The sequence below is a fragment of the Calypte anna genome, chromosome 1 (assembly GCF_003957555.1).
Source record: "Calypte anna isolate BGI_N300 chromosome 1, bCalAnn1_v1.p, whole genome shotgun sequence".
Taxonomy (NCBI): domain Eukaryota; kingdom Metazoa; phylum Chordata; class Aves; order Apodiformes; family Trochilidae; genus Calypte; species Calypte anna.
Window position 1 is genome coordinate 52,742,453 of NC_044244.1, and position 21,988 is coordinate 52,764,440.

General features: G+C 47.8%; 1 protein-coding gene across 6 annotated transcripts; it reads left to right on the forward strand.

Annotated features, from left to right (window-relative positions):
• The first annotated feature begins 471 nt into the window (after positions 1-471).
• TMPRSS6 (transmembrane serine protease 6) lies at positions 472-21,774 on the forward strand. 6 transcript variants are annotated; one of them, XM_008495834.2, is made up of 18 exons: positions 472-1,202; positions 3,508-3,664; positions 3,840-3,982; positions 4,179-4,246; positions 5,480-5,664; positions 8,400-8,441; positions 9,073-9,277; positions 9,616-9,752; positions 10,301-10,413; positions 10,926-11,035; positions 12,063-12,208; positions 13,109-13,207; positions 15,210-15,323; positions 15,608-15,724; positions 16,369-16,537; positions 18,270-18,541; positions 19,793-19,929; positions 20,633-21,774. In XM_008495834.2, the coding sequence occupies exons 2-18, from the start codon at positions 3,517-3,519 to the stop codon at positions 20,789-20,791; spliced, it is 2,364 nt and encodes a 787-aa protein (XP_008494056.2). In that variant the 5' UTR covers positions 472-1,202; positions 3,508-3,516; the 3' UTR covers positions 20,792-21,774. The 6 variants fall into 6 exon arrangements, with proteins under 6 accessions (XP_008494056.2, XP_030306133.1, XP_030306129.1 ...); XM_030450273.1 differs by having other exon boundaries at positions 5,531-5,664; XM_030450269.1 differs by lacking the exon at positions 8,400-8,441.
• The last annotated feature ends 214 nt before the right edge of the window (positions 21,775-21,988 follow it).

Genomic DNA, 21,988 nt, shown 5'->3' on the forward strand with positions numbered 1-21,988 from the left:
ATATACACCTATATATCTAAAGATTCAGTCAGTTCCCAATTATCTGGGGAAATTTTGTCTCAAAGTCACTTTTAAAAATGAAATCTGGTCTCTTAAATCTCTCGAGCAGTTCTGAAAGCAGTTTTTGTTTTCATTTCATGCCTCAGTTTCCCATATGTACAGCAATGAGTTAGTTGGGATAAGCACATTGACACATTCCCAGTCAAAGGCTGGAGCTTTTCATCCACGTACAATGGTTTGTACATACAATTGTCTACCAGAATCCACCACAAGACAACCACAGCAATGGCTTTTGGTCTTCCTGCAGTCCCAGACTAAATCTGAACCAGTGGCAGAGCTGAAAACAGACAACCCTGCCCAGCTGCCAAAACCAGCCCAAATGAGCTCTGGCCCAATGAGTTCAGTGCCAATACACTGCCACTGGCTGGAGCTCAGCCCTGTGTCAAGAGTTGTCCGTGTCCCCATTCCCCCACCCGTTTATTGACAGAATAACTCTGTTTACTTTGCTCTAGCTGGACCGTAGTTCCTTTCTGTGAAAAACAAGGGGCACGTACATATCTGTGGGGCTGCAAGCTGAAGGTGGTGCAGGCAAGGTAGGTGAGGTGGACCTGTGGTGAGGAGAAAACCAGATGCTGCAGGGAGGAGCAAGCAGTGGTGCAACAGAGTGTGGGGAGCCCAACTTCAGGAGACTGGGAAGCAAGAAGTGCAAGAAGAGCAGAGAGAGTCCTGCTGGTTGGGACTGAGAGACACTGTGCTTTGCTTTCATTTGCATGACCGCTGTGACTACTGGATCCACTATCGACTGCCATCTTCCCTCCTTCAAGTGACCTGCACCTGCCAGCCAGCATCTGTGTACACTCCTTGTCTTTTGCCTCTCCTTCCGACGGGACTGAGAAGGGTAGCTAAGAAATACAACAGTTGCTCAGCAACTCTCTGTCCCCCGAGGAGGACAACGTAAGCTATCTGCAGGAGCCTCTTGGGCTGTTATTCTCTGCACAGCTGGAAGTGTCCCTACCTTGTCTTTTTTCGGTCAATCCCCTCACAGCCTGCGGATCTTCTCCTCCTGCCAGCCTCCAAAACCTCCATTTCAGGAAAAAAAACCCTTGTTGCACAGGGTGTGCTGACCCATCACAGCAGGACAAAGGCCGAGCTGAAGGGACATGGAATCAGGTTATTGATCGCTGACGAGACCTTGAGCTTGGGTAAATAGATGTCCTCCTCTTTCCCCCCCCTCCATGCATGTGTGAGCTTTTATTCCATAGTGCGGTGTGGGCCAGGCCTCGAAGGCAACCTCAGGTTGCTTTGGAAAGGTTGGTCTGAAGCTCTGGGGGAAACCCCGGTGCCTACCATCAAATCTTCTAACAAAGAGGTTCTGCTGCTGCTGCTCTTCCCTCCAGCCCTCTGTCTGTGGTTCTTTGCTTGTGCCTGCTGTTTCTGAAGGGATACTGTGAGCATGGAGAAGTGCCCTTGCTCTCCTGGGCCACCCAACCTGGCTCACTGGGGAGGAGATCTGCCACAGGGGCTGCACAGAGAGGTGACCCACAAGAAGTTAGGGAGGGCAACCTGTGTTGGGCCTGTTTGTACCCCCTGCCTCTCTGGAAGGGTGTTTTAGAGCAAGCAGATGTTGGCTAATTGTCCAGGTGCTGAGTTTAATGTTCCAAGGAGGGTCACCTGGTGCTCACATGTTCTGCAAGCGTATTTTCATGTTGCAAAGCATCCCAGAAGGCCTGAAGCTCAGTAACTGGGGAAAAGCAAGACCAAAAAACCTGCTCACCTAGGGGTGTGGGGTCATTTGAGTGATCCGGGGTATCCATATGGGCTAAAATGGGCTTGAGGGTACCCTCTCCTCTCACATCTGCAACAAGTCCCTCCTGCATTCATGCCTGCAGAGTCACATGCACCACTAGGATAGAAGACAACTCGCAGACACGTAGACAGGCATTCCCCAAGACCTCTGTGCTCTGCCATGGGGATGTGTTCACATCCCTTTCCTCTCCAGCCACAGAAATTCAGGAAGCTTTTTGGGCCAGGAATTCACTGGGTAATGGCGGAGGATCAGAGGAGGAAGGCAGCTAACTAAGATTAATGTGGATTAATGCAATGGCATTTCTTACCCTCAGGGAATGGGACTGTCAGAAGGGGAAAACTGAAGAGGAAGCAAAAGAAGCAGCTTGGGGTAGACAAGGGGCAAAGGAAGCCAGAAGGTGCACCTTGGCACAAGCAGAGATGATAGAGGGCTGAATATTGTTCAGGTGCTCTCCCCTCACTAACTCAGCTATTGAATTTGTGCCAGCAAGGGCTTAGGCCTAGGACACACCATCTGCTGGGAATGGCACAGTTTGATTGCTTTTAGGAATTGAGAGCAAAACAACAAAGCAGGCAAAGTATAACTCCAGGCTCCCAGGCTGTGGCTGTTGAGTGTAACTTCTGTGTGGATTTGAGGTCACAAATTTTCTTTTGCATTGATTTCTAGGTCAATAAAGTGCCAGTTTTAAAATAATTTCCAGCCTGGGAGGACAACACTTTTATCTCTGGAGAAAATCATTATTGTACTCATTTGTGGTTTTGGCAGAAGCAAAGCCCAGGGAGTGCCTTTGAAAACTAAGGGATTACTCAGGAGGCAAAGACAGTACAGCAAGCACACAGTACAGTGAGCACACAGTACAGCGAGCCTGTCTCCCACTGAGTTAGCCATTGTTTGGGTTGGAAGAGACCTTAAAGATTACCTAGTTTCAACCCATTTGTATGGGCAGGGACACCTCCCACTAGAGCAGGTTGCTCGAAGTCCCATCCAATCTCTCCTTGCACACATCCACGGAGGGGGCATCCACAACCTGTTCCAGTGTTTCACCACCCTAAAACCGAAGAATTTCTTCCTTATATCTTGTCTAAACCTGCCCTCTTTCAATTTAAAGCCATTACCCCTTGTCCTATCTCTACAGGCTCTACTAAAAAGTCTGTCCCATTCTCCTTGTAAGCCCCATATATATACTGGAAGGCTGCCGTAATGTGTCCCCAGAGCCTTCTCTTCTCCAGACTGAACAACCCATCCCTCTCGGCCTGTCTTCAGAAGACAGGTGCTCCAGGCCTCTGATCATCTTCATGACCCTCCTCTGGACTCACTCCAAGAGGTCCATGTCTATTATGTTCTGGGAAACCCATAACTGGACACACTACTCCAGGTGGATCCTCATGGGAGTGGAGCAGAGAAGTAGAATCATCTCTCTTGACCTACTGGACACATTTCTTCTGATGCAGCCCAGAATATGGTTGGCTTTCTGGGACACAAGCATACATTACTGGGTCATATTAAGCTTCTCATCAACCAACACCCCCAAGTCTTTTTCCTCTTACTTATATTTGCACTGAGCAAAGTTTTTGACAGCACACAGATCTCTTAGGGCTAGAGATCTTGGGAGAGGAGAACAAAAGTGGCAGAGCACCTCCAGATACAGATGCAAAGAGATGCAGAAAACTCAGCCTGACCATGATGTGCTGTGTCACTAGGTGCTCTTGATGGAGGCCCAGGAACAAGAAGAAGATGCCAGCTCCCTCTCAAAAGGCGAATCAGAGACTAACACACGTGACTGCCTCCGCTATGTGCCCCTCGGGATAGTCTTTCTTTTGCTGGCTGGAGCTGCTGCAGCAACTTGGTATTTCCTAGGTAAAAATCCAACATATTTTGTCCCCAGGCAGGAGGTGGACAAGGCATAGTCAAAGCAATGCCCAATCCAAAGTGTATTAGTGAATTTGGGTGATCTTTACCGACTCATACCTAGGGGTAAAACCCTCTCTCTTGTATAGCAGAAATTTAACTAAGTACTGTCTTCTGTTGGCAGACTACAGACCTTGGCACCTGGAACCAGCCATCCTGCAGTTTTACTCTGGCAGCCTCCAGGTCCTCAATCGCCGATACTACCCAGACCTCGGGCAGGTGGAGTCCAGAGCATACTGGTTGGAGTCAGCTAAGCTGCAGAAGATGGTGAGGGCAATTTCATGACCAGAGCTGGCCCTGAGGCAGGTCATTGAGTAGAAAGAGAAAGGGGTCAGGTACCCCCATCCAAATGACATACATGGTGGGTCTGTACAGCAAGAGGTATGAAACATAGGGTTGGTCATAAGTCCTTTGCCAGCAGTAACATTGCACAATACTTAACCAGACAAAATTCTCGTTGCAGCTGAAGGAACTGATTGATGCCACAGAGCTGGGTCGCTATTACAACTCGAGCACAGTGTATGCCTTTGGGTGAGTAGCACCCACAGCTTTTTTGTTAGTTCGTTTGTGAAAGCTTCCAGTCAGCTGTACTCTGGTTTCACTGAAATCCGGCCATGACAAACAACTGCAGCCCCCACCATGAGCTCTAGAGCTAGGCTTGGAATTCCTGAAACAGAATGGTTCCAGCAAGACAGATCTGGGGATATTTTGATGTTCATGTTCATCCAAGGTCATGATGAAAAGCCAAAACTGAGAAATTTCGTAGAGAAGCAAAAGTTCAAGAGAGGAAAAATATTTACTGGGAAGAGATGAAAAAAAAATATAAAAATTCAGGCTTGGCATTCTCAGTAGAAACTAAGCAGCTGGAAATTAATTTCTAATTCAAGAAATTCATGTTATGGCCTGATTCTAGGCACCAGAAGGGAGAGGTCAGAATGCACCATGGAAAGGGTATTCCAGCCAAGAAGCATGGCCCACCTGGGAATAGGGTAACAGTGGAATGGGACAGATGTGTGACTACAGCTTTGCAAGGTCATCACAGTAGATCAAGAAAGCAGAAATAACTTCCAAATTGATGTATATATTTTTTTTCTGATTTTTTTTTCCCATGGAATACCACACCCCTAAATTTCTCCTTCAGCTAAGGAAAATTCTAACTTTGATATAACTTTCAACAGGGGAAAGAAAATTTTCACTTTCAATTCTTCCTCTAGCCTTTCACTGGACAAAGGTTTGTTTCACCATCTCTTCCCCCTCCCCCAGCCAATTTTGTCTGCCAGCTGGTTGAACAGAGCTTTCCCAGTCACAGTCTCCTGCAGCTTGAGCCTGCCCAGCATTAATGGCTTGTGGTAAGGTACTGGGTCATAAATCATCCACTTGTCACCACTGGGAGGTGAGACACTGAAGTTTTGAGTGTTTCTTCTCAGTCTCTGGTCAGTAGTAACCAAAGGTCATGTTGATTACTCATTATACCAGTCTTGATTAATTATCACATTAATTTGACCACGTATGGTCATCGCTAAAGCCAGATGGCATAAAATGTCTTCCTCCCCAAAAGGACTGAGCATTTAACTCACACCATGGACATAGCAGCTCTCCTGTCCCACTGAGACTGGTTCCTCTGGGCCACAGCAGTGAGCTGGAAAGTCCACACAGATATCTCTAATTTGTGGAAAAATTGGGGGGGTTAATCTCTGGGGTTTGCCTCTCCAATGATTCTGGAGAGGGAGAGAGAGGATATTTAACATGCTATTTCTCTGTTAGGGAGGGGGCTCTGACCTTCTTCTTCTGGTTTGCCCTCCAAATCCCTGAGAGTCAGCAGAAGGAGATGACTGCTGAGAGGGTAAATACAATGCTCCACCAAGAGCTCTCCACCAGGTTCAACAGCTCTGACAGCCCATCCTACCAGATGGAGTACAGGGTCAACCCAGACTCACTGGTTCTGCTGGGTAAGTACCAGATGCTCATCTGTGGCCTGAGCAGCCAGAAATGCTCCACGAGTTTTAAGGTGTTAAAAGGAGTTTAGGGGAAGAGGCCAGAAATCACTACTGACTGAGACAGAAGAAACCTAAAGAGGATAGGGAAAATGTGAGAATCTGAAGATACTGTTATAAGTATTTCTTCCTGATAGAGCAGAACTGTGACAGTTTAATCCTTCCTTTGAAGGATTAAAGATTATTGGAGACATAGTTGACCATGACCAGCTAGTTAAACAACTTCTTTTTTCTTCCAACAGCTTTGGCTTCTGTAAAGTAAGATCTTACACAGGTCATGACTTTGATTAGCTCAGCTCAAAAATAGCAAGCAATTAGGTTTCCTGCTTTTCTTTGGGAAATTATTCCAGGTTACTTGATTGAGAGAAGAACAAAGCAGTCACCACTAGTCTTCCTCTGAGACAAACCAGTGTCACCACTTCAGTTCTTGACACAGAACTTTAAGGATTTTTTATTGTTGCATCCAGTGAGGATTACAGCCTATTTTAAAAAGCCAGTTCTAGAGAACTGCTTCAAAATAGGTGTTAGATAAAGGATGAGGGATGTGTCTACATTCAATACATCCAAGTCCAATAGCATTTGTATACGGTCTTTTTTATGAGACTTAACTTCTCAGTCTGATATGATCCCTCTTACAGAGGCCCAAACATCACAGGTTATTTTAAAATACATTTGTGTTTGTTCTCTCTTCTTGAGACTTTAATTTACAATTTTATTCTTCCCATGAAATGTTATATCTCCAAAGTTTTTTTCCCAGACATGTTATCTTGCATTTTCTAAGATAAACCTTGTTTTAATGTATCCCACACATATTTTATTTAACTTTTCCCTCCATATGTCAGTGGTTTTGTTTCAGGGGTCTGTTCCTTGGTGTCCCCAGTGAAAGTTTGATTTCCTCAAAATGGTTTCCACTCCCTCATACAGGCCAACATGTTAAGATCTTGTTCTGAAGCTGCATTAGCATCTTGTGAAGACATCTCCTGCAGTTACCATTAGTCACTTACTTCTACTTAAGATTTGTTTTCAGCATACCAGACCTTATGCTCAGCCAATTTAAATTAACTTTCTTAAGAAATACATCCTAGGATAATATGCTAAATGTTTCCAAGTCAGCCCATCTAGCATTTTCCCTTTATTTACTCACTTCGGAATGTAACTCGTAAACAAAAATTATGGTGCCATTCTTCTAGCCATTCCCAGTTCCCTTTTATTCCCTTCACATCTGTTTCACTGTTTTATGCATTTCAGCAGACTGCTCTTCTTTCTATTTTGGAACTAACACACCAGTTGCAGTGTGTTCTCTAGCTCCTTCTGATTTCCCTAGTCCTTTCCACCTCCCTCCCCAATCAGAAGCACAGTCTAGCAAGTAAGGCAAAAGCCAGACACCTCTTACACTGCTGGGCCAGGGCAACCTCAAGCCAGTGACTTAACCTCTGGCTTCATTTGCTCTGCAAAATTGGAGTGAAAAATAACTAGCTAATTGTAAGTCATTAGCACTTAATTGCTTTCTGACAGACTCATTTGCCGACCTGCTAAGCTCTAAAAATTGAGTCTTGGCTGCAGCCTGCCTTAAGACACAGGGCTGCAGACATCTATCACGGGAGCCCCTCTATTTTCAATAACAGCTACGCTTACCCCAGGACAGGAGCCTACCCTTCCCTCCAAGGAGTTTCAGGACTTACATCCTGCAGGAACTCTGTTTTCTTACCTTCAGATAAAAGAGTATTTAACATCAGCTCAGCACACGCCCTTGCCTACAGCCCCTGAGCTTCTCTAGGACTCTGCCTTACTCCTGAAGGATCATCTTTTCCTCAACATCTGTTTTTGCCATGACAAAGCTGCTCAGCTCTCCCTGCAGAATTGCAAGCTCTGCTTAGGAGCTACAAAGGACCAAAGCCCTGACCTAGGCAAACCCCCAGCAGCAAGTCTTACACCCAACTGACCTCACGGTGCCTTTTATTTTGGCAATTATTCCCAGTAGCACCTGATCTCTGGCCACTTCCAGTTCAGCTGGGAGGCTGGAGCAAAGCCAAGATTCTCCTAAAAGTGTTGTCCACCCCGTGACTCTGTTTTTCACAGATCTGTAGTCCTTGCTGGTGGCTTTCTCTGCATCTCACTTTTCCAGAGGTAGAATCAGTAAGGGTGCTAAGTATACCATCAACCACTGGTCAACAAAGGAGACCTCCTTCCCCACCCTCAGTAGATCCCATACTTTTCAGTGAGGGTTATTTAACTATTTTCAGTGAGGGAGAACAGGGGAGAGGAGAGCAGACAGTGAAGGCTCTGGGAAGTGGGGTTGTGCCCTGTGGTGTGTCTGGCAGGGGAAGGGGGGTGGCTGCCTGAAGCAATGGACAGCCCCCCTGGTAAGTGGAAGAAGTCCTGGAATAGCACACAAAACAGAGGAAGGAAAAAAAGGCAGAGAAACCTCTGGTGGGCTGGAAAGCATGAACTGGGGCTGTTAGTTTAGGGGCAGAAGCCAGAGGTGTTTCCCAGAGAGATGGGGTGGGGAAGGCACAACAGAACAGGTTTCTGAGGGCAGACAGGGAAGTACCTGGAGGGTGTCCCATGGCAAAGTTTTAAGTGAGCCATTTAAATAGGAAGGAAGGGAGTCACCACCCACCCTACTAGCATTCAGATACTACCAGTATATCTTTTTGTTTATCTTCCTTTATATATTTCCTTTCTAACAGAATCCAGTGTGAAAGACATAGTAGTGCTGAAATCCACTCTGGGTAGGCTACCTTTTCCTTTCCTTATGAGTTTGTGACTTTATGGGAGGGATTTTTACAGGGGACAGAAAGCCTGTTGGATTCCCAAGTTGTAAATGCTGGGAAGGGGAGATGAGAACAGTAGTATGTTTGAATCAAGCAATGTTTTCAGTGCTGTGCCTGGCAGCTTGCGTTAGATATGGTATTAGAAAATAACCTTTAAGCTGACTTTTACTCAAAAATGCTGTTCTTAAAGCCTGCTGAAACCTGGAAATCAGACAAGGGGGGTATAAAGCCTGACGAATATGGGGAGTAAAAGGAGAAAGAGGTCAAAAAGAAAATAAAGCCAGTGAAAGATAACTGTGCTGTGCTGGTATTTAAAGCCTGAGGTAGTATTAATTTAACCAAGGAAAAGGGGACAGTTCTTATAGTGAGAAACTGCAGCAACAGTAAAAGGGGACTGCTGGCACTACCATCACATATGTAGAACTCATATCACTGAGATGAGTCAGCCTTACCCTGAAATGGGCTCATATTGTGAGCCCAAGTGTTGATCCCATATCTGAGTTTCCCTTACAACCAACCCTAAGCCCCACTTTGCTTCCATTAACATCACCCTGAGCTTTCAATCCCTCTGTCTTTGCCCTGGATTCAGGTTGCTACAGGTACAGCTATGTCCAGGATGATGATGTTCTGAGGCTGGAGGGCCCTGATTACCTGGCCTCCAGTTGTCTTTGGCACCTCCATGGACTCAAGGGCTACATGATCAAGCTACGCCTGGAATGGACTATCCCGGACTGCAGGGACCGCCTGGCCATGTACGACGCAGCTGGGCCCCTGGAGAAACACCTCATCACCTCGTAGGTAGCTCCTGAGGATGGCAGGGGAAGCCGGGCAGGATGGCACGACACACCACAGCAGGGGAAGGTGTTAGACTACATCAGAGGAAACTCTCTTTGATGTAGAACCTACCTCTTGCTGAGGTCACTGATGTGGGATATCACACAGCCAGACGTGCAGTCTGAGGGATTAGAGCAGCACGAGCTGCCTCTCTGCTGGCCCTTCATCTGCCTCAGTTAATGCCTTACAGCAGGAGTATGCTGTGGATAACACAGACCTCCATTGGTTTTCTTTCTCGCTCTTATCTCATTTGCTTGTTGCTTAATTCACTCCCTTCCTTTTGTCTCTTCCTCCTGAGGATCTATGGCTGCAGCCGCCAGGAGCCCGTTGTTGAAGTCCTTTCATCTGGTCCTGTCATGTCCATTTTGTGGAAGAAAGCCATGTACAGCTACTATGACCCCTTCATTCTCTCAGCACAGGCGGTGCCCCTCAAAGGTGGGAAGGCTGGAGAAGGGAGGACATAGACACAAGAAGGAGACGGGAGCATCTCCATCACAGGTCCTAGAGGTGCTCCATCCCCACTGGGGGCAGAATTCACCCTAGACTGCAAGGGTAGAGGTGGTCAGTAGCAAGCAGATTAGATGTTGCTCCCTCACCTGAACTCATACATTAGCATCTGTCTCAAGTCTTTACAGCTCAAGCTCTGGAAAGCAGAGCCTAATTGTAAGACTCCAAGAGAAGTCCAAGTGCTTGTGTATGGATAGACCAGATGTGGACATCACATCCAGATGCACTTGCAGAAAAATGTCAACTCTATATTGGAGTCTAAAGCAGCAATAGATATTACACTTCTCTGGATAAGAAAAGGAGGATAAAAGCCTTGCCAGGTAGAAATGGCCTTTTGAAGGGTGATGATGCAACATCCCAGTCACTTAAGCTATCAGGCCTTAGAGCTCCTTCCCTCCTTCAACAGGAGTACATGGCACTCCCAGGCTGAGGTTGAGCTGACAGGTAACATAGCTTTTGAATGTCTGTATTTACAGCCTGTGAAGTGAATATAACCCTGCAGGAGGGCCTGGAGCCACAGGGGAAGATCAGGACCCCACACTACCCCAGTTACTACTCTCCCCACACACAATGCACCTGGCACATGACGGTAAGAGCCACCTCCCACAAGAGTATCCACCCCAGCCCTGAAACCCACACAGCACTCCTCACATCTGGGGGGGGGGGGAAGTAGATCCAATCATCTCAGTCAGATCATCACAAGAAGCAAGCAGAGGGTGGCAGCTGGCCCAGTCTCCACATGATGGGTGTTTCTGAGGGGAAAGGAGTCTAATATCATATGCCAGCACAGAGATGCCATAGCTGAGGAGGAATCTGAAATCTGGTCTCCAGAGGAGTTATTCAAGGCAGAACCAGATTGCTACAAGTAGCTAACCTGTTTTTTATTTATTACCTTATTTATTACCATGCTTTCACACTGCAGCAGAGACATCCTGGGCTGCAGCATGGCCCCTGTTCAGAAGGTGCTTCCTCCTGGTCTGAAATGTGTGGAAATTGATAGCTCTCCCCTTCACATCTACCCTGATGGTCACTGTCACATGGAGCAGTCTGCAGCATGCACAGGAGCCCTCTATACTCTGCTTTGGACCTTCTTTCCTGCAGGTCCCATCACTCTCCTATGGGGTCACCCTGTGGTTTGATGCCTATGCGCTCAGCAGACAGAAGAATGACGTGCCCTGTACCCAAGGCCAGTGGACAATACAGAACAGAAGGTGTGTGCTGGGGTCCTGGTTTCTGTCTCTCACTTCCCACCTGGATTAAACTGGGATTAAACCTCTCTACAGGTTCCCTGTTCACTTCAGCCACCAGGTCTGAGACAGCAGAGCCTATCACCACACTCAGCGGCCACTATTTATGCTGGTGCCTCTTGCTTTTCTACTTTTTTCAGCCTCACTTGCTCACCAGCTCCCCGGTGAGCATATTTCTTACAAATTTGCTTCAAGCTACCAGCCTGTCTTCTCTGTCTTACTGTTTGCATCAGGCTTCCAAGTTTTCTCCTTTGTGTATAACCTTGATGTCCTCCCACGTCTCCTGTGTTTGCAAATCTGCCTGCCACCACCTCTGCAATATTATCTCTGTGTGTCATTGCCTTGCATCCACCTACGTACAGATCTTCCACCTAGCTCTATATCCTACAGCCTCTTCCCTGTACAGAACTGGGAAAAATCAGCATCATCCAGACATAGCTGGGGCTGCTGCTTAATGCTGCCCAGGCGCAAAGGACCAAAAGCTGATGTGTTTCCATCTCCTTAAAGCATGCAATTTTGGATGGACTTATGGCTTTTGGTTTTCCTCCTACTTAGTGCAAAATTGGCCCTTCCCCTCCAGAACTTCTCCCAGCTCATTTTATTAACTTCTGTTCCACTGCAACTATGGTGGTGAGCTCTTTTCCCCTGAAGAGTCTGATCCAGAAGCTATGCTCCCCACGCTTAGGATTTCCGCCCTACCTTCTTCTCTTAAACTGTAAGCACCACCATTTATACAACATGGTTTATTTGGCAAAATAAATATAAGAATTGAATTGCTTTGTGTGGCCTGAATTAAGCACTTGCCCAGGAAGGGAAACTTCTCCAAAGATAGTAGGGTCACTCTAGACTCTGAATCTCATACCATGTTGAAGGCATCCATATAGCCTACGTGGCCCCCTTCCCACTCCAGCCCCTCCAAGCCCCATTGCCCTGCTGTGTTTTCCTCTCCTCCCTTCCTACCTGAGACATTCCTCCTGTGTTTTCTCCTCAGGTTGTGTGGCCTGAGAACCCTGCAAGCCTATGCTGAGCGGATCCCAGTCACATCCTCTACTGACATCACCATCACCTTCACCTCACAGATCTCCTTAACTGGCCCTGGTGTACAGGCAGCTTACGGCCTCTACAATCAATCTGACCGTAAGTTCAGGCTCCTTCCTGATTCTTAGTGGGGTGGTGGTTACCAACAACTTCTGCACTTGGTTTGTGTTAGGAGGAACACAAGACACATCCTCTGAGAACTAGGTGCCCTCTGTCCTTCAGAAACGTGCTCACAAACCAGTGACGCACACACTGATCTCCCCAAAAGAAGAGGCATTTATGTGCATAGGCCCCCCTCACATTGCCAGAGCATCCATATTCTAAAATCCAAGGTCAGAGAACTGCCTACAGCCGCAGCCCCTGTGACTATACCATGGTCTGGCCTTGAGAATTCAATGAGAGACCTTCTTGCACCTGAAGTGACTTTTATTTCATTTATAAGAGCTGTTAGAGAGACCTGTTTCCTGCTCACCTTGGAATCCATGTGAGTGAGAGACAAATAAAACTGCACTAATACACATACACACATACGTAAATCTTCACCCAGAGTCTGTCTTTCCAAGGTTTCTCCATCTACATCCTAAAGGGTTCCTGTTACACATACCAGTTCCTGAATGCATGCCCCTGCCAACACGTGTCTAACACCAAGCCCTTTGAGGTGCCAGCCAAGTTTTAGTAATGACTCCAAGGAATTTGTTTCAGCTTTCCTGCAGCATTTGTAAGGCATGAAACAGCGCTAAACCAGAGGTATAGCACACAGGAGGGTGGTTGTCTGGGCTCTTGCCCATGGGTACAACAGGAAGCAGAAACAAAGCCCTATTTCCACTGGTTTAAAACCTTGTTCCATCTGCCCTTGTCCACAACAGATGACAGGGCAGATTTTGGGGACCTTCATCATGTCTGTGGTCAGGAGACTGTGCAGCTCCATGTTCCACATTTAAGCCATGGTGCTCTGCTGCAAGGTCACTGGGGACTAACTACTCACTGGTGGTTTTACAGCTTGTCCTGGGGAGTTCCTGTGTTTGGTGAATGGCTTGTGCGTCCCAGCCTGTGATGGGATCAAAGATTGCCCCAATGGCCTGGATGAGAGAAATTGTGGTGAGTAGTGCCTTCTCCCTGATAATCCCTGGTCTTAGAAGGACACATCCCCTTTCTCCTCCAAATGTAGGTCAAGATGAGGAGGATTCAGATGGCCTAGATACTGCCTTTTACTTCCCCTCCAGGAGCTTAAACATCTGCATCCTTAAAAGCTTTATCCCATTGCTGTACGGCTGCAGCCTGCTCAGGAAGGAGAAGCAATGCTGCTTGCTCCCTTGCACTGAACAGTCATCCCAAGAGAATCACCCTAACCCCCATACACCAGGAGCTCCAGGCATCCTGAAAGAAGCCCCTTTTGCCCGGCCTGTCTCCCACCTTGTCCTGCTTTTCCCCCACTCAAGCCAGACAGTCAGCTTCAGCCCTGGCCTACAGCCCCCTCTGCTGCCGCACCACTCAGCATTCCCCTTCCAAGCCCCCCAGTCTGCCCACACACCCCCAAGCCCACCTGCTGCCCTGCTCTCTCACCTTCCCTACAAGACCATTTGTGACAATTGGTCTGTACAGATTCTCAACCATATATTGTGCCCCAGTTTGGGATCATCTAAGTTCTTGATCAGCCATCAGTTCTTCAAGCCGATATCAATTAGTGCTGATGCAGATACCATCCTTGGCATGCCAGGCTCCTGCAAGCCCCCATTCTCAGAAACACTTCCTCAGGCTCAGACCTGACACCTAGTTCATCTCTTCTCTCATCCCTGGTGTGAGTGAAGGGCTCATCACATTGCTGCCACCACTAATTTTTCATTAGTTGTCCCCTGCAGTTGTATTTTTCACAGTTAGAAAGGAGATAGTGGCCAATTCTGAATAGCTCAGAGGAAGATAAAGAAAAGTGTAAAGTGAAAGGAAAGAGAAATTTTTCACAAGCAGTGCTGGAAATGTGAGAGCTCTCACAGGATCACAGTTTTGTATTGTGCCCAGTCTTGCTAATGGGGCAGTCTGTCCCATCATCCAGATGTCTGACATGGGGATTGCTTGCTTCTCACATGCACATATGGATACAGATGCATCCTTAAGAATATCTACTCTTTTCTTGAATCCTGCCAGCTTCTTGGCCCCAGGGATATCTTGTGCCATTCAGTTCCATGGGTTAACACAGACCAAGACTGAACATAAAAAAAAAGCAATTGTTTCTCAGGGTTTTCAAATGTCTCTTTGTATTTGAAAAAGAAAATAGAAACATTGGGATACCCTTCCCAAATGCTTTCTATTGCTGCATTTCTGCTTATTCACTCCATATCTGTATGGAACAGTCCCTTTCTTTCCTTAAAATCAGTGTTTGCACTGTCTCATTCCTTCATCTGGAAGTCTCACATGAATTACTGAAGAAATTCTAATAATTGAAGACAGAAAATGCCAAGGAGGTACTGGTCCACCACACTGGGTGTTGCACATGGATGCACACAAGCACAGGACAAGTCCCTGCTATGCAAATGTATAATCAGAAGTCAAACTCTTTGTAGGGTAGACATCTTGGGCCCATTTTATCTTGAGGAGCTATTGGAGCCCATGGACATCAAAGAATCCACTGTTGTTCAGGGCTCACCTATGAGAGAGCAAGGGGAGCAGCTGCTCTGCAGAGGAAAGTGACCCACGAGCTGAGTGAGGGTGACAGTAAGGCAGGAGGAACAGTGATCTCAGCAGGCAGGATGCAGACCTACAGAAACTGAGCAAGGCAAATAGACCAAGTCTGGTGATTGTAACCTGGGGGCAACCAAGAGTCCAGTAACCACAGTAGATGTCCATAATGATGAGCCAGGTCTGAAGCCAAGCCACGAAGTCGAGGAAAGTTAAGCCAGCATCACCAAAGTGCAAGACAGCGTAGACATACCTACAATGCAGATCAGGCAAAGACTACACAGCTGCACTATACAAGAGCTGGTCTTAAACACCTTACTAGGTGGGGGAAGAGGCTGCAGAGCCAGCTGGTGCACCTAGGACCCTGACCTCACACCTAATGCTGTGTCATTCATTCCTGATTCCCGGGTCCTTCCTTCCCACACAGTGTGCCCTGCAAAGTTCCAGTGCCATGAGGACAGCACTTGCATCAGGTTCAGCAGGGTCTGTGATCAGCAGCTGGACTGTGCCAACGGGAGCGACGAGGAGCAGTGCGGTGAAGGTAGGGAGGGGAGAGCACTGGGCTGACAAATACCTTCCCCCTGCTCTGAAGCCAAGGCTGTGGGTACTGTACTTCATTCTTGTGAGATAAAGGCACCAGCTGGGAGTTGACATGTCTGACTTGCTCACAATGTTTGCTCTGCAGGTGACAAAGCTTGTTCAGGAAATTCCCTGTCGTCATTTATGGAGTTCCCCCATCTCTCTATACCCCCTACTTGAAGGACCTCAGGTTGTGTCTACAGCCTGCTGCCTTCCTTCATCCTCAGCTCCCCTTCCTCATTGCAGGAGTCCCCTGTGGCCCTTTTACCTACCGCTGTGAAGATGGGACCTGTGTGAAGAAACCCAACCCTTTGTGTGACACCACTGCAGATTGCAAGGACCTGTCTGATGAGAAGCATTGTGGTGAGGAAACACTCAGTCTCATGTCAGCCAGGCAGGTTCAGTATGCAACCTAGCTGAAAGCCACCTCCTTGTCCCCCTGCCACCCTCCCTTGTTCCACCACCTTCCTCCTACCTCAGCCCCACAGCAGCAGAGCACCTGCTCCATCCTGCAGTGGCAGCAGCAATGAGCCAGCTTTCTGTGCTAAGCTGTAAGCAGATATTTGTACAGGCAGAGACATCAGACCAGACAGACATGTCTCACAGACCAGGTCCTACCCATAGGCCCATTGGACCGCTCTGCTGGCTTATGTGAAGTAATGCCCTCCTGCAAGCCTCCAGCCAGGGAATGCACAGTCCTTGGCAGGGAGAGAGCTTGTGTTTTGATTTTTCTGCTTTTTTTTCCTGGAGCCTCAATGGGCAGCAAAAGGGGATGACTGCAAAGGTTCCCCTAACCCAAAGGAACCCCCAGGCTGCCACTTGATGCAGGGTAAGGCTGTGTGAGCACTCTCTAGACCTGTCCTGGACAGCATATAAAGCATCTGCTGGCTGGGTAATGCAAGGGGATTAGAGGTCAAACACTGCAGTCAATGTAAAGGAAGGGTGGGAACAGTATTATCATATTCCCTTCCTCCCCTGAAGTACCTGCTGTGTCTCCTCCTCCTCAGACTGTGGGCTGCAAGCCCCTCTCAGCAGGATCGTGGGTGGTGAGAATTCTGTGGAAGGGGAATGGCCGTGGCAGGCCAGCCTGCAAGTTCGGGGACGCCACATTTGTGGGGGAACCCTGATTGCTGACCGCTGGGTGGTCTCAGCTGCACACTGCTTCCAGGATGAGAGGTAAACAGAGAGGGAAGGGTGCTGGACAGAAGGATTTTCATTGCTCTCCATGTCATGCGTGATGGGAGGATCATGTGGATTGTGAAAATGTTATGGGGGAGCCACATCCTTTGTCTGGCACACATGCCATACTTCTCCATGGCTTGGACCTGGAGAAATGGATATTGATACACTCACTAGTATGTGGGCGTGCATGCAAGGAAAAAGGGGCAGTGCTGGGATCCACAGAGCAGCTTTGGGAGGGCAATAGTTGTAGAATACACTTCATAGCTCCTCCTTTGCCTTGGCTCTGCCTTGTTGCTACACTGCCACAACCATGGAGGTGTCAGCATGTGCTAGGAGAGGCTCGGATAGCATTAGCTGTGGAGGACGTTGCTTGGGTCCCATGCTGCTCACCCCCAGGACTTGGTTTTTTAGGAGGAAGAATGGTCTCCCCCCCAGTTCCATCCATCCAGCACATGTACCACGACAGCAGCAGTAAGATACAGTTCGGGGGAGTCGACTCGTTCTTTCAAACTGGGAAGCAGTGAGGACAAGGAAGGTCCATAGCCATGCTCAGGGCTTGGTGGGAGAAGGAATGTGCACCCTCAGGCCCAGTCTCCACCTTCTCCAAACTCCCCTTTCCCGATGCCAGTGAGCAGGTGGGAATCCCACCCCTGGACTTCCCCAGCCGACTTTGCCTCCTAGTGACAGGAGCCTTGGCAGGACAGGGGCTGCTTTGCAGTTGTGCTTCTCACCTCACCCTGCTCCTGCCATGTTCCTGCCTGTGTCCTACAGCTCTTCAAGGAAGCCCACCAGCACTGGGAGCAGGCATTTCAAGTGGCCATTTGGGAATGTTCCAATGCAGGATGGATGGAGCTAGCACAGACCCTTTAGATGTCATATGTTACAGAGAGAATTTAAGCGGTGAGAGAGATATACAGGGGTAAAAAGAGGAGCAGATGAACATCAGCAGCCTGGGGTGAGCTGTGCAGGCAATAGGCTGCAGATGTGTCCTGAAGGGGAGTTTGGACCAAGACAGATGATCAAACCAAACCAAGGAGTTTTTCAAACCCAGAGGGGCAGTGTGGGCCAAAGCAGCATATGTAAGGCAAAAGGCTGACAGGACTCTAACCATCCCTCTCCCTGTTTCCTCCTGCTCAGGTCCAGGGTGAGTTCCCCTCTGTGCTTCACCCTCCTGATTGAGATGGTCTCCCTTAGCAGTTAGCTCCTTGCTTTTCTGTTATCAGAGGTGTCATCTTATTATGCTGTCCTCGGCTCTAACCCCTGTAAAGGGCTGTCATGCCTTTTAATGCCCTAACTTCTAAGCAACTTTTCTGACTTCACTCCCTCTTAGAAATTTCTCAGAGCTTGGGCCTTTTCTCTGTGTCTCCTTTTTGCAGCTTGCTTCAGCAGCTCAGTTCCTGCACTCTGCCTTATCGTATTCACTTGCACATGACCAGCCTCACTTGCTTGCCTAACCTACAAACACCTTTTATCCTGCTTTTCTAAGGAAAATAAGCAAATACGAGCAAGTTGCCTGTGTGGATGAGTGCCTGCCACTGTGTAGGTATGTCAAGGTATCAAAGAGATGTCCAACCTAGTTCTTGAAATCAGTAGCCAAATTCAAAAAGGGGCCCCTCTAAGGGAGATGATCATCCATATCAGAGACTCCTCAAAAGGCTGAGAAGCAGACAGGCTCTGCCCATCCTTCTCTGTTCATGTGATGAATTTTCTCTTCTGCATCCTACAGCCTGGCTTCCACCTCCATCTGGACTGTTTACTTGGGCAAATATTTTCAAAATGCCACCAGCCACACAGAGGTGTCCTTCAAGGTGATCCGTCTCTTCCTCCACCCTTATTATGAGGAGGACAGCCATGATTATGATGTGGCCCTGCTCCAGCTGGACCATCCTGTGATCATCTCACCCTTAATCCAGCCCATCTGTTTGCCAGCTCCTTCTCACTTCTTTGAGCCTGGCCTTCATTGCTGGATCACTGGCTGGGGAGCCCTCAAGGAAGGTGGTATGTACAAGGTCTTTGCTGGTGGCCTGCTGTAGCAGAGCCAAGGTTGAAACAGAGGTTCAGATGTGGAGTGGACTTAGGCTTCTGTTCGCCCCAAAGCATAATGTCTCCTTCACCCACTTTTGATTTTGGGTCACAGCATGGCCAAAGTTACCCGTTGAGTGCCTAGAAACCTCTCTTGGAGAGGCATGCATGAGAGCCTGGTAATCTATACAGGGATAGCATATGTTCCTTCATCCAAAGACTATAATTAAGGGTCTGTCTAGTGGCTGTTCAGCCATGGTCACAGCATGGAGCAGCCCCAGTCCCAAAGACAAAGCCTGTGCTTACAGAAATGTGGGATCCTGTTGGGTCATTCCCCAGGGACAGTGCCTGACCAGGAGTTGAGATGAAGAATGTGCTTTTCATCAAAACAGGACTGGGTCTGCTGAGGACACCTCTTTGCAGCCCCTGCAGCAACATTTTTCCCATGTCAAAGACTCTAAAGACCTGGATCCCACCAGTAACACCTGTACTAGTAAATTCAACAGAAGCAGTACAGGATCACACTGTGTAATAGTCAGAGTGCAACCTGGTACCATTTGACCATTTTGACCATATCAGACTGACACACTGCTGGGGAACAGCATGGGCCAAGACCTGTTCCTGTGGGTATTGATGAGTCCATTCTATTTAGAGAGGAAGAGTTTAGATGCAAGGGAATGGACCCTTCATGTTCCCTCCCCACAGAGCCACAAAAACAGGTCCAAGCTGTCCTCCAGTAATGCATGGCACAAGAATATGTTCACCCAGGTCAGCTTAGTGCCTTCACTCACTCACTCACTCACTCACTCACTCACTCACTCCAGCTGCTTCCTACATGGAAACACTCAGGACTCAATCCAGAACTGGACACTCCTGGTTTGCATACTTAACCGGATGAGCTTAACATCCATTTCAATGAGAAGCAAACCCAAAACTATGACATCCTAGAGGTTCCCCCAAACCAGAATCCCCCTTGTCCTAAAAGCTGAAGTGTTCACACCACAACGCTGTAGGGAAAGAGACTGAAGGGGAATATTAATTCTTCCATACAGGTGCTGAAGTGCTCTGCTGAAAGTCAGAGGCTGTGATGCCAGTGGAAAGCAGAACAGAAATTCATATGGCAGTTTTCAGCATGCAGTGAGATGGGCAAGGGCTGGGGGATGACGGTAAACGGTGGGAAGCTCTGACATTGCTCACCTGCACTAATTCTGGTACTCAACCCCTCAGGACACATCAGCAATGTTCTACAGAAGGTGGACGTGGAGATCATCCAGCAGGACATCTGCAGCGAGGCCTACCATTACACGATTTCTCCCAGGATGCTATGTGCTGGGTACCACAATGGAAAGAAAGATGCCTGCCAGGTAACAGAGGAACTGTGGGATCAGGGTTGGCTACTGGATGTGGGGTGTGTCCCACATTCTCCCAGATACACTCCATAGCCTGAAATTAGGGTGAAAAGACCATAAAATGCCTGACTGTTCCAACATTTCCTCTGATAAAAGTGGCGAACAACAGCTCTCCCATCTTCCCAGCATCTTTGCCTTAGACAGGTTCCAAATATACTCAAACTTCTCCTTTTCTTACTTCAGCTTACTCTCTGCTCTTTACCTCCCACTTTTGAGTCATGTCTACATCAGTCTCTTGCCCCATCAGCTTCTTTACCATCTGTCATGCATGGTAACATGTCATGTTCCTTCATTACTATCAATCTCAAGGAATTGCTCTGTCTGCCATCTCTCTGGGTATCCAGTTAAACCCCAGTAGCTTTCCTTGCTCTCCACATATTTGGAAATGCTGCATGAAGTAGAAGGAAAAAATAGTGCTGTCAGCTTTTTAGACCTGTCCAAGGGGGGGAGGAATTGGCATGATGAAGGAATGCAACAATTGGTTGGATATTTGCACGGCAGACTCTTTTTCGACATCCGTGTAAGGTAAAAGGAGTGTTAAAGATGTCCCAGTTGAGGAGATACAGGAATCTGCACAGAGAGGGACTTAAAGCCAGTGTAATCATCCAGCAAGAGAAGCTGGTCGATCATCACCTCATTTTTATTTTCCTTTCTCTAGGGTGATTCTGGAGGTCCACTGGCCTGCAAGGAACGCAGTGGCAGGTGGTTTCTGGCTGGTTTGGTCAGCTGGGGAATGGGATGTGCACGTCCAAATCACTATGGAGTATACACCAGGATCACTCAAGTGTTGGGCTGGATGAACCAAACCATGAGCTGAGAAAAGTGCATCTCTGCCTTCTGCCCATCAGACCTACGCTCACATGGCAGTCATTCCTGATCTTGCTCACTTGCATCTCAGAGAGAATTTCTGTGTGGGATGTTGTCAGACCCAAGATGCTATTCTGAGCTGGGTAAAAAGAAAAACTGCACTGAGGATTCTAGAGAAAAGCAGGCAAACCCTCTTCCCCCTCAGTGCTTCCCCAGGAGCATCCCAAGATGGTTTTAGGCCACCCATCAAAAAAAAGTTGTCAGCGGGGACAGGTGGGACCTGAGACACAGCAACAGACCCAAGTTGGTGGTTTCTGTGAAAAGAAATAAGGGAGGTTGAACTTTCCACGAACCATGCAATCCAGCTCCAGTCTTATGCTGGAACAACATTTGCTGTAAGAAAACATGACTGATGTAGTTAGAGATTCCAGTAACTGTGAAATCAATCTGCCTCCCTCATCCTTTCTGCTGCTCGTCCTTCTTCCCTCTTCCCCTCCCATCACTCCTCCTCTTCCATCTCCCTAATTGCTTCTTTTCTTAGCTGGCGTATGCTGCTCAGTGTGCTGTTGAGCTCAGCCAGGCGACTCTTCACATCTCACTGACTCCCAGGCACGAGTCCAGCATCACACCCCCAAGCACGTGTCCTGCCTCCCTGCTGGAGCAGCACCCAGCCTCCACTGCTGCACTTGGAATCCCTCAGGAAAAGGCCCCGGTAAAAACATGGGAGCAGCCTCCCCATCCCTTTCCTTCAGACCTTCTGAGTACCTTTAACATGAGAGCATCTCAACTGCTTCCATCTCCTAACTCACATTACCCAGGCAGTGAAGGAGAAGGCTTAAGGGTACCGTGCTTAAAGAGTTACGGGTTTGGGTTTTTTACTAAAGATATACATATATATGCATGTGTGTGTTTGTGTGTGTGTGTATACACAATGGGCAACTCTCTGGAAGTAGGAATAAAATAAATAAATAAATTTGAGGGGGTTTTGTGGCTATAGTTTGCCTCACTCTGTTATAAATTATCTTGGGTTTTGTCTCTTGGCACTGGCAAAAGTTTCCTCAGCCCTGCCCTCCTTTCTCAGCTGTGTCCCAGGTACATAGGGGTCAATATACACCTCAATAGGTGAACCTCACTTATTGTTATAATTTAGGGGCAGAGATATTAATAAGCAAACCTGCTCTGTAGCCCAAGATGCCTGTTGTGGGGA

Coding starts and splice junctions, on each gene's coding strand:
- TMPRSS6 (XM_008495834.2), top strand. CDS start 3,517: ATGGAGGCCCAGGAACAAGAAGAAGATGCCAGCTCCCTCTCAAAAGGC. Junction 11,036..12,062: donor TGGACAATACAGAACAGAAG/GTGTGTGCTGGG, acceptor TTTTCTCCTCAG/GTTGTGTGGCCTGAGAACCC. Junction 19,930..20,632: donor GAAAGAAAGATGCCTGCCAG/GTAACAGAGGAA, acceptor TCCTTTCTCTAG/GGTGATTCTGGAGGTCCACT.